This window comes from Limanda limanda, chromosome 13 (assembly GCF_963576545.1).
Source record: "Limanda limanda chromosome 13, fLimLim1.1, whole genome shotgun sequence".
Lineage (NCBI taxonomy): Eukaryota > Metazoa > Chordata > Actinopteri > Pleuronectiformes > Pleuronectidae > Limanda > Limanda limanda.
In genome coordinates, this window is record NC_083648.1 from 25,639,449 (window position 1) to 25,651,507 (window position 12,059).

At 43.2% G+C, this 12,059-nt stretch overlaps 1 protein-coding gene across 1 annotated transcript; it reads right to left on the reverse strand.

Moving 5' to 3' along the window:
• Positions 1–573: 573 nt before the first annotated feature.
• fam110b (family with sequence similarity 110 member B) lies at positions 574–6,060 on the reverse strand. Its single transcript, XM_061083692.1, has 4 exons — positions 5,928–6,060; positions 3,360–3,772; positions 1,684–2,095; positions 574–1,596 (listed from the first exon to the last, which is right to left on the reverse strand). The coding sequence occupies exons 1-4, from the start codon at positions 6,048–6,050 to the stop codon at positions 1,189–1,191; spliced, it is 1,356 nt and encodes a 451-aa protein (XP_060939675.1). The 5' UTR covers positions 6,051–6,060; the 3' UTR covers positions 574–1,188.
• Between the last annotated feature and the right edge of the window lie 5,999 nt (positions 6,061–12,059).

Genomic DNA, 12,059 nt, shown 5'->3' on the forward strand with positions numbered 1-12,059 from the left:
GCCATACAAGTAGAAGACGATGAAGATGATCAAGCATGTTCGTGGTGTCCATGTGCTGTATACAAAATCACCTGAACTCCACAGCAGAATGAACGTGTTACTTACTGCCTCTGCCTCCAGCCCCACCCCTCACCTGAATCCCGCAGAGGATTTTTTGCTGTTGATAACGGGTCTGAGGAGAGAACTCCCGCTGCGCTGATCATGTGTGAAAGGCTAATCGCGGAGATAGCCCAGACACCAATTTGTCTGAAGACAGCTTTGAACAAGTTAACAAACAAATTTTAAAAACACGTTTTCACTTGGTCATTATGAATGATTAGCTGGATTAGTACAGTAAAATTTTTAATTCAATCCATTTAAAACTGAATCAACAAAACACTAGAAAAAATTCCCAAAAAGTGAGGGGTCTGAATTCTTCCTGAAGCCACTATATTTAGATGAGGTCTCTATTTACAATCCCACTTCTCCAACTGGGGAAACAGCCGTGAATGTGCAAAGAATCAGGGCTATCAACTCACAGAACGCATCAGAGATATGGGCAATGATTGTATTTTGAAACAAATTTAGAAACAAGCCTGCAACTAAAATTAAATAGTCTGTATTTATATTGCGCTTTACTATTTTTGCGCATTACAGTACAGTTTTTGTCATTTACCCATTCACACAAACATTCATACAGGGCATCTATTGCAACACTTTCTCTATGAAAAGGGGCAGTTTTGGGGCTCAGTATCTTGCCCAAGGACACTTTGGCATGCGGAATGGGGAAAGCTGAGATCGCAGTGCCAACCCTCTGTTAGAAAATGACCGCTCTACACCCCTCTACCCCTCTCTGACCAGCAAAAATTTACTCTGTGAGAGAAAGGCCTGTAATCCATTAAAGTGAAGATGTGGTTTTATGGGTCCTAGGACTTATGTCTGTCGGTTTAAACTGTATCCATAGGGAAACTGTTTACTTATTTATACGTCCTTTGTTTATTTGTTTGAATATATGATTATGATCCTATCCATCCATTCATGTCCCTACATTTCCTTGGTGTTAATCTTGGATGGTAAGAGTCTGTTTCTTAATCTATTCATTTATTTCCTCACCTAGTTACGATATACCTGCCAGACTTTCTATTTGATCTATTCAATAATCCATCTATCCATTCTGAAACACAGGGCAGTTTTTCTGTAGTGCTTGTCCTAAACATGTGACACTTTTTGTGTCTCTCTTGCCTGTTTGATACTGTAAAGCCACTTAATGACTCTTGCATTTCGTTCCACAGCTGAGATTCCATACGGAACACGCTCCCCAGCCTCCTCCTCCTCGTCCCCACCCTCATCCCCGTCTGACAACCCATCATTGGAGGATTGCCGTGAGCGGTCGCATTCGGAGGAGATCATAGAAGCTGATCGGAAGTTCAGGCTGACAATGTCTGAATTGGCTCGTGCAAAATTCTCTGGACCAACTGCCTCTAGCTCCTCTGGGTCGAGGCCACAGTAGTTAAAAAAGCGTTCCACGTCAGCTCCAGCCCGGGCATACCGGTCTGACAGGTCTGATTTAGATCTGTGTAGTGAGGAGCGACAAGCTACAGATGAGCCAAGCTCTACCTCCAGGTGGGGATTGATTGAAGTATTGGAAGGGTCTCCAAGATCACAAGGTTGCGATTGATGGGTGGTGTTGTCACATTGTGACGCAGATGGATTAGGTTGAGGGGGACGCAATGACAAGGAAAGTGTGGGAGGAGGAAGGGATGCAGGGTTAGGTTTTGGAGGGAGGGGAGGAGCAGAGGAGCTGCTGGATCGGGCAGTGCGGAGTGGCTTGCCATTGCACAGTCGCAAGAGGTCAGAGGAGGAGTGGGAGGTGAGCAGAGGCGGTAGTGGAGAACGAGAGCGATCAACGACTCCCTTGCCTCCTCTTTCATCCAGGACTCGTCTGCTGAGGTTGAGGTTTCCTCCTGGTTGTGGACTATGACGTCCCCCACTGTTGATCGGGGGGACCTTCAGTGAATGGGAGAAGGAGCGGAGAGAGTGTGAGGTGCTTGGACTGGGACCTGAGTCTGGAGGTCGCTCATTAAGTGTCATTGTAGATCGGTATGTTAATGGGATCCTAGGAATAGAAAAAAGAAAAATAAATAAATGTAATTATGAGGAGGTCATATGCCTTTAAGCTTAGACATGCACTACACGTATAAAAACCTAAATACCTCAGGACCACTAACACTGCCACCGTTACCATATGTAAATGTTCCTTGAGATAATGTATGTTGTGATTTGGTGCACGGCAAATAAAATTGAATTGAATGCCCACATCTCTTTTAGATCACTGCTCCAGAATCCATCCAGACTTCCCCACACACCAATATATCAACGATTGACCGAATTTCTTACAGCCAAGATAAATACTTGTTTCATCTAGCGTGTTGACGCATTCTTAAACTGCAGATATATTTGCATTTCTGTTCTTATTTTGATGAATTCCATGTGCTTGCTAGCTGGTAACAAGTGTCAGTTTTTCCTAATTGGCATAAGTAAATGCCCCACCAATGCCCATTAAAAGCCATGAGACTGCAGCGCTGTGTGCACACAGATATCACAGAAATTGAAAAGAACATTTAAGAAGTCAGGATTGATTGAACGAAAATCAGCTGTTCCATTTTGCAGTGTCAGCAGTGAATATAAAATACCATAAAAAAACGATACATGGGGTACACTGTATCATGAGAAAGTTGCATAATAGAAAAAAAAAAAATTGCCAACTACAAAGCAGAGAGGGGGAAGGAAAAAAAGAAAAGAAAGGTGCAGCACATAATCGGAAACACAGCACTGAGCCCTCAACTGAGCGTCTGTGGTTACTCGACCTGGGCCTGATGGGACCTAGTGAGACCGGACATGCTTGGCCAGTTTCAAACAAAATGTTTTGAATAATATGAAGGTTTAGGTCCCACTTGGTGCACAGTGCACACAGGGAGCACTGAACCCACAGACCTGGGTGGGGCGCGCACCGTGTGGGGCAGTTACATCTCCTGAGCCATCTCTCGTTTCAGAACAGAAATAAACTCTACAGAATTAACAGGCTAAAGTGTGTGGACAGAACATTTGAACTAACAGCTGTACGGTTGGTGAATGAGGCCCAATGTCAGTTTCAACCAAGAAATGTCTCAAGTAAAATAAGAACTGACTGTTTTACTGACACATGAAAGCAGCGACTGGGCTTCACATGTATCTACTGCTAGCTATCTTAGCTTAGTGAGGCTTCAGCAGATGTGGCAGAGGCAGTGAGAGGGTAACAGATAAGCTAATTATTCCTACAAAACTGTTACAATGATCTGAATCTAGTAATTTACACAATACATAGGAATTGCAGTGTTTACCCTGATGGCATCCAACTCTTGGCCATTTCCCCCGATGACCTCATCAGTACAGCACTCTTAGCTCCACCTCCTAGTCCTTCAGGTCCACTGCCTGAAGAGGACGATGAATTTAGGAGATTTTTGAGTATCTCCAGGTTTAAATTCTCCCGTTTACTGCCGCCACTGCTTGTTGCACATGTGTCTGACTTCGCATTGTTATTCGATGCTTTGAAAGGTATCCCGCCTCCATTTCCTCCTCCACCAATCCCGGAGCCTCTCTTTGACAGCAGTGGGTGACAGACAGTAGGCTTTGGCAGCACGGGTGGTTTGATAGGCTCTTGCTTGGCATTGATAACTTCCTGGCTCTTGACGTACTTGGCTTTGTCAGCTTCTAGTCTCTCAACAGCACTTAGGCGCTTTGGGTTAGGTTCCACCTGAGACACAGATTTAGCATAATGCATGTTAATGATTACAACACTCATCTATTTTATTAAACACACATTCTATCATACATATCCAGAGCAAAACCAACATGCATCAGGGTATAGCCATACAACAGCACTAACCAATGATAAATCATAACAGAACCAGAACACTCTGCTTTACTACTGGAGCTACTCTCATTTATTTCTCAATGGCTTTCATCAGCAAATATAAGTCTAATCTGTTGGATCAGTGTAAGTACTGCTACTGATCTGAGGTTAAATTATCAGGTATCAGTTATTATATAACTGCTCCACATTAAACTCCAAATTGTATATGTTAGTTGATTGGCAGTAGAGGTAACAGCTAAATAAAGAATACCATCATTTGTTGGTTATAGTGAGTACAAGAGAAGTGGAAATGCAATCACAAAAGGGCTTAAGCGGACCAGGTCCATGGTAAACTTTATCAGAGCAGGACAGAATTAACTCTGACCTCAATAAATCCTCTGTTTAGCACTTTGTCTTGGACCCTAACCCTAACCCTTGGAGACTGCTCAAAAAATCTAAGAGAACACTTAAATCACACATCAGATCTTGATGGACAAAATATTTAAGTTGAAAATCTTTACTGATGTACATTGTATAATTGTTGAGGACAAAATTACGTAACAACAGTCAGTGGCAACCCAAATCATCAACCCATTGAGGGCTTTTTTTAAAACCACACCAGGCAGGACTTGGCGGCGTCAGATACACTTATACCTAACGTCCCTCAGTTGCTCAATTGGATTTAGGTCAGGGGAACGTGAGGACCAGTCAATGGCCTACACACGCTGGCCACATGAGGCTGGGCATTGTCCTTCACCAAGAGAAACCCAGGGTTCCACACTGCACCAGCATAAGGTCTGACAGTCGATCTGAGGATTTCATCCTGGTACCTAACAGCAGTCAGGGTACCGCTGGCTATGACACAGAGGTCTGTGCGACCCTCCAAGGATATGCTTCTCCAGACCATTACTGACCCACTAACAAACCGGTCATTCTGGATGATGTAACAGGCAGCATAACGTTCACCACGGTAAATGGTTCTGTATTTATATAGCTCTTTTCTAGTCTTGATGACCACTCAAAGCGCTTTACAGTACAGTTCAACATTCACACACACATTCATGCAGTGCATCTATTCGCAGCACTTTGTTGTTCTATGGGGGGCCATTCAGGGTTCAGCATCTTGCCCAAGGACACTTTGGCATGCAGATGGGTCAGACTGGGGATCGAACTGCCGACCTTCCGGTTAGAGGACCACCACTCTACCCCTCAGCCACAGCCCCGGTGTCTCTAGATACTTTCACGCCTGTCACATGTTCTCAGTGTGAACCTACTGTCATCTGTTAAGACAAACCTGCCAATTTTGGTGTTCTCTGGCAAATGCTAATCGAGATGCTGGGTGCTGTGAGCAGAGGTCCTACTAGAGGTTGTCAGGCCTCGTGCCACCCTCATTGAGTCTGTTTCTGACAGTTTGTTCACAAACCTGCACACCAGTAAACTGCTGGAGGTCATTTTGTCAGGCTTTTGCAGTGCTCCTCCTGTTCCTCATACCACAAAGGATCAGTTACTGGTCATGCTTCTGGGTTGATGCCCGTCTACGGCCCTGTCCAGCTCTCCTCGGTTTCAGGATAAGGAGAGGGCAATTGTCTGTAGACACCACTTGAAAAAACGTTTCCTTCTTTGGGGTTGTCTTGCTTTGCCTCTCCATTTCACCTGTTGACAATTTCATTTGCAGCAAAGCAGGTGAAATTTTAAGTGACTTGGCATTCTACTGTAACTATTAAGGGATTCCTTAATTTTTTTTGAGCATTGTATTTTGCATTGCCCCATGTGATACAATTCATAAAATATTTTGTTATATTTAATTTTCAATCTTTTGTTTGTAATTATAACACATACACCCCACCAATATTATTGTACTATGATCTTAATGAGGACACATAATGCTTTTGCCAGCTCCTTGCTCCTTACTCTAACACACACACACACACACACACACACACACACACACACACACACACACACACACACACACACACACACACACACACACACACACACACACACACACACACACACACACACACACACACACACACACACACACACACACTACCTGTCTTCTGAAGTAGTCAGGCCCCTTGTTGAGTATACGGAGGGGTACAGCAGAATTAAAGGCCGTCGCGGGGCCAGCAGCCTTGCTATCTGGCAGGTCTTGTGGCAGTGTCTCTGTCGGCATGGCAACGAGGCGACTGGGGTAGCCGGTCGTGGTGGCTGGAGGTGTGGGGGGTTCGACCGAGGGCAGGGAAGCCGCAGGACCCCCAAAACATGAAGACTCAAGGTGGAGAAGAGAATGAGATGAAGCTCCTGACCCTCCTCATTGCCTGAGCCAGACTTACTGGTACTCCAGTCAAATATTCTACTACATTGCATGTGAAGGACAGTCTCTTTCTGTTAGCAGCTCTTCACTGGTCTTTGATGAGAGGTCTCTATTAGTCTGTGGTTCTTAGGTTTGGAACTATTCATCAAGCAAGATTGACAGAAAGATTGATGAAAAGAGAGAGGGAGAGCAGTGACACAATTGAAAAGAGGTAAGAGAGTACTGAGAAGTGAGGATGGTGGTGTGGATGAGTGCTTCCACAGGGCCCTAGGAAAGGCAGAGGATGGCAGGAAATGAAAGCCTCACTGCCTCTTCTCAGCCCCGTCAACTCTCTTTTCAGCTCGCCACACAATCTGAAATCAGGAAAGAAAAAAAAAGAGAGAAAGATAAAGCCAATGGGGTTCAATTCAGATTGTGACATAATGCACCAAGCAACCATAGCAGGGATAGCAATATCACATAAACACACTTGAATGCCACAGAGTACAGAGAGTACTGTTAGAATTAACACACTGGTTGTAGCAGCCAACCAGTGCAGTTTTTGTGAACATATTTCAACATACTTTTTCATATAAAGGTCACTGTAATCTTACTTTTGACAACTGAAACACAGTAACATGAGGTCATTGTGCCCTTGACCTCCAGGCACAAACATATAATCAGTTAATCTTCTAGTTCAAGTGAAAGTTTGCACCAAATTTTAAGACATTCCCTCAAACATATACATACTCTCATTCATCAAATTAAGTGTGTTTTTTCTAAAATTTGTTATTGAGAAAGTTTAGAATAACATTCAGATTCATGATGTGTTCCTAAACTGCTGAATTGTTTGCATCTGTGTTCTTATGGTTCATGAATAAGATTTAATTCTCCAATTAAAAGTATCTGCTAGTTATAGGAAGGTAAATGCCTATTTAACAGGTTTGTGTGCACATAGAAATTGAAAATAAAATGATACAATTAGACATTCAGTAAAAGTTACACAGTTGATAAAATGAAAGACTAAATAAAGCCATTTTCAGACATGACCTCCGGAGGATCTCCGGAAAATAAGGTCCAGACTTTATCCATAGGTTGCCTTTCATACATGAACAATGTAGTTGGAGATTATCTGCTCAGATGAGTTGGCGAGGTGGTGCAGCAGGCAGAGGAAGGTGTTTAAATTGTTTTTGTTTCTAGCACATTGACCCTGAGGACAGGGAGCCCTCCACAGCTCCACTCCCCCAGGCAGCAGAGGGGCACGGACCCAAGGACCCCTGACAGCTCCACTGCACAGGCCAGAGTGCACACAGCCCGGCAAAACTGAGCGCGCCCAGCCATCTCCTCCGGCTGTCCATACACTGCCTATGTTTTTTTTTATTCTGTTGTTTTTATCCAGTCTGAGTTTACACCTGTCTGATGACACTGTTTGTGTGTGTGCGTGTGTCTGGATGTCTGTGTTAGGCTAGGGAGAGACAGATCGGAAGATATGTAGGAAAACCGCTAATAGAACTAGGGATGCACCGATCCGATATTTGTATGGGTATCGGTACCGATATTGAAGAAATTTCTAGATCGGGTATCGGTGACAATGGGCCGATCCATATCGGCTGATCTATTCAGTGTAATTCTATGCTGTGCGCTGTGAGGGACGTCATATGCAAGCAACACGCCGTGCGCGGAGCCTACAGTGTACAAAATGGAGCGAGCGAAAGGATCGGCTCCCCCGTGTCACTTTTGAGGGGGGTGGGTCCTTTCTTGGGACCGCGGGGTGGTGTCCCGCCGGTGCGGAAGGCGGGCCGTTGGAGGGGACCGGGTACGGCGGTCGGCGGCGGCGACTCTGGACGCGTGTCGGGCCCTTCTCGCGGATCACCTCAGCCACGGCGCCCACTGGGGGAATCCTCCGTTTGCGCGGGGGACAACTCCGGCGGTGCGCCTCGGCTGGCGCCTAGCAGCTGACTTAGAACTGGTGCGGACCAGGGGAATCCGACTGTTTAATTAGTATCGGATCGGAATCGGCCGATACTAAACCTCAGCTATCGGTATCGGTATCAGAGGTGAAAAAAGCGGATCGGTGCATCCCTAAACAGTACTCATATTTATTATATATTAAAGGGGTCTTATTATGAAAATTCCACTTTTGTAGTGCTTCTACACGTTAATATGGGTATCTGGCATGTCTACAGTCCCCAAAACTCTGGAAAAAAACAACTCCCGCGATTTGTTATGGTTCCTCTATGTCAGAAACGATACGCTTGAGTGGGTCCAATGGGATTACGACCAAAAAGTACGTCATGGCACTCAAAACAGGTCAATCTGAGGAGGGCTGTTTTAGACAGGGTAAAAAGGGTGCTGTTTTAAATGATCCTTGTGGTATTTTGACCAAAATATGTTTCAGACATTTAATTAAGACCCCAATGAACCATATCAACTGTGGTAAAATGGGCTTAATATTTCCCCTTTAATATATTTTGACAGAAGTATCTGGACCACTGAGAGAAGTCGAGATACTTGACCTGGACTGTTATCAACATCACTGTGCGAGATTATCACCTTGAATATTACAGATGAGGTACAAAGACATTCTATATAATTTTTCAATATGTTTATTTCTTTCAGTACATCAGTTCTGGCCGAGGTAACATATGATCATCACAGTGTGATGCTTGCACCTGCTTTACACAGAATAAACTGTAAATACCAGTCTTGGCTGCTTGACTTTACACAGCTGTTATCACGTGTGCCAAAAGGCCAGAAAAGTATTTACAGACTACACCCTTTGTAGTGACTTTTTTGCTTTCATAATTTTTTTGGATTGTTTATTTTTTGTCATCACATCACCATGTCACTATACCTAGGATGGCATGAATCTTTTTAGAGAATACATAAATGTGTCACCCAGTGATACATAATAACAATCATATTGACATGTGTACAAAACATACTGAAAATCAACATATACTGAATTTGTTTTAATCAAAAACAAAATTATGTGAAACAAAAAAAAGGAGAAAAAAAAGACTGTAGAATGCTTTACTTTATGTAAGGTAGTGCTCCCCTAAGTGACTGTCATGGAGCATCACATTCCACAAATTTGTATTCACTCACCCTTTAGACCATCTCTTTTCAAACAGGTTTAAGTTTCCCCTCATTTTGTGAGTTTGATATTCCATTTGAGATATTTGGTGAACCGTATCCTGCCATTTCTATATTTGGAGACACTTTCTGGAGCCAATTTCTTGTTATCTGCGCTTATATGTGCAGTATCTTTAACAAGTATTTATCATGTTTGTTTTGTATTTGTCTCCCATTTTGCAAAGCACCCCAAGATTTGTGTTCAGTTGGATAACCCTTTTTAGAATAATATTGATTTCCTCCCTGATTTTATTCCAGAATAATTGTACTGAAGGGCGAGACCAAAAAATATGACTAAAATTAGCATAGGATTCACAACACTCCCTCCAGCAATTTGTTGTTTTTCTTTTAATCATATTTCAGTTGCTGTGTTGAGGTAACATAGTAGCGTGTTTATATGTTCAATGCATATTTTCTACCATAAGGAGATACTGTAGTTGTAAGAACATTGCAATTCATTTCCTTCCAACTTTCCTCAGATATGTATGTATTAAGTTCTTCTTCCCATTTTAGTTTTGCCCTTGTATCTTGTTGTACATGACTGCTTTCTAAGATAGCATAAACTGATGAGATCATGTGATACTTAAACATTGTTGCAAATCTTTATTAACAATTGCACAAGTAGGTGTAAATCACCGTTGGTCTTCATTCCTATTTTGCTAGTGTGACTAACTTTTCATTTGTAGGTAGCAGAAGTAGAAGTAAGAGTGTGAAAGGTTGCATTTTTTGCCTTAAAAGGTCCTTTCTTGCCAAAGTTTTTAAAAGCTGTATCTTGTTTATTTGGTCCAAATTAAGGGTCTTCCTTTATCTCTCTCAGGTCATCCGTCATCTCACAGTATCTCTTAATTATATTCCGCACCTCCAGTGTATTATTGTATTGTCACTTATTTGTGTCATTCGATGACTGTCTTTACAAAAGGGTCAAATGAGACACCTGCTCTTCTCTATCAGCCTCCACCTAGCTTCAGAAGTGTAATTTAACCAAGTGCGTATTGATTGCATTTGGGCAGTGTAATAATATTACTTTTCTTTCGCCATTATAATTGTAACTTATTTTAACTCTCGGTTTTTAATCATTCCTTAACAATGTACTTATTTTATCCAAATATTAAAAACCCTTGCAATCCAAAAACAACGTCTTACTTTCTGTTCACCTACACAGGGGGGGGGTACTTGACAACGTGCAAGACATTATTTAGTAATAATACCAAGGCATGATAAGACAAATAGCCAAACTAATTCAAAACGAGCTGTAACCTCAGGAATGAAAGCACAACGCACACAGGATCATGAGCAAATGCGTGCATGCGCGCTGGTGGTGGTGCAATGCAATGCCAAACCCCCAACGCAAAAGCAGCACAGCCATGGGTGTCCCACAGCCAGGAATATGGTGTTCCTGAACCGGAGCCAGCGCTGTGCCGCCTCACCGAAGCGCTGCTTACATAACCGAGGAGCAGGCAGCCCCTGCCAGCATCATTAATCAGCTCAACAGACAAACGTTGCAGTGAATCAAAGGTTGCTGCCCGTCTCACACTAATCCGAACAATAGCCATATTTTCGACATGACAGAAAAAATGGAGAAAAACGCAGGTCCGACACAACGTTAACAGCGTCATTCCGGTGCCACTCTTTCAAAGTCCAACAGGCGGCCAATTTGGCATCCCAGCTGAGCCAGTTCGGCGACCTTACCTGAATATGCTGCTCCTGAAAACAAAGGATGCTGCTGCGGTTTTTCTCCGTTGGATCGGTGCGTCTGCTCGGCCTGTCAGCATCCTGTTCCCAGCCAGCGGCACCACTGTCACGCCGCATGGCAACAAGGCTGCATTTCCGGTCACTACTTTCACAGTAACGGTCAAATGTTTGCCACGATTTACTGTAAACGTAGCTTATGTTAAGAGGTGTTTGTGAAAAATTGTTCCGTCTAAGTTAAGTTAAGTTTAGCATATTATAAAAAAAAACGCCTGACATTGTTCATTTGTAAAACAAAAAGGGAATATCGGCGTGTTTTAATTGAATAACCACCTGAAACAGTGTTCCTGTTGTGTACTGTTTGCAGTTTAAATATAAGAAACTATCAAATATGATATACCATATTCTCTCTTTCTCTCTCTCTCCATATATATATATATACACACACATTTATATACCTTAACATTTTAGGTTTAAAAAGAGTCATCGATCGAGACAATTTTTTAAACAAAAACATAGAGGCATTTGTTATTTTACACACATAGCAGTCGCTTCGCAAGGTTAGTTTGCTCCATCTTTGGCTTTTATTTTGGAACTATAAATCTTTTTCCTGGTCAGTGTTGTCCTAACGCTCGCTGCCTTGTTGCAGCTCCCAGCAGCAGAGTCTCCTCACCAACACACAGGCAGCAGAGCGGGTGTGCAGAGTGCGGCTGAATGTACCCTGACTACATACGATAGCAGCTCTGTTCATTTACACAGTCACACGCATACTCTGTCTATGGTCTCATTCAGTATATCTCCGTTAATCGTTGTATATTAAGGACGTAATCGTGCGTCTGGATGTCAGCCAGCCAGTTCTCCCCTATGAATATGAATGGAGCGCTCCATTCGTTAAAGGGCCAGCGCGTGTCTTGGCTTTAGGTGCGTCGAGATGGACTGCGACTGATCGACAGGCGTCTATCTGCAGACAGCCACAGATAACAGATTTCTACATCACGTCCTAATTTGGGATTGGGTCTTAAGGCCTGGTATACGGTCAGTTTGAATACTACCTGCCTATGTTGC

Bases quoted from the DNA above. Each gene is read 5' to 3' on its own strand.
- fam110b (XM_061083692.1), bottom strand. From the start codon at position 6,050: ATGCCGACAGAGACACTGCCACAAGACCTGCCAGATAGCAAGGCTGCT. The intron at 2,096-3,359 runs GTAAACACTGCA...TTCTATTCCTAG, and splicing joins AAGAGTTGGATGCCATCAGG to GATCCCATTAACATACCGAT. The intron at 1,597-1,683 runs GCGTCACAATGT...CCCCACCTGGAG, and splicing joins CCCCTCAACCTAATCCATCT to GTAGAGCTTGGCTCATCTGT.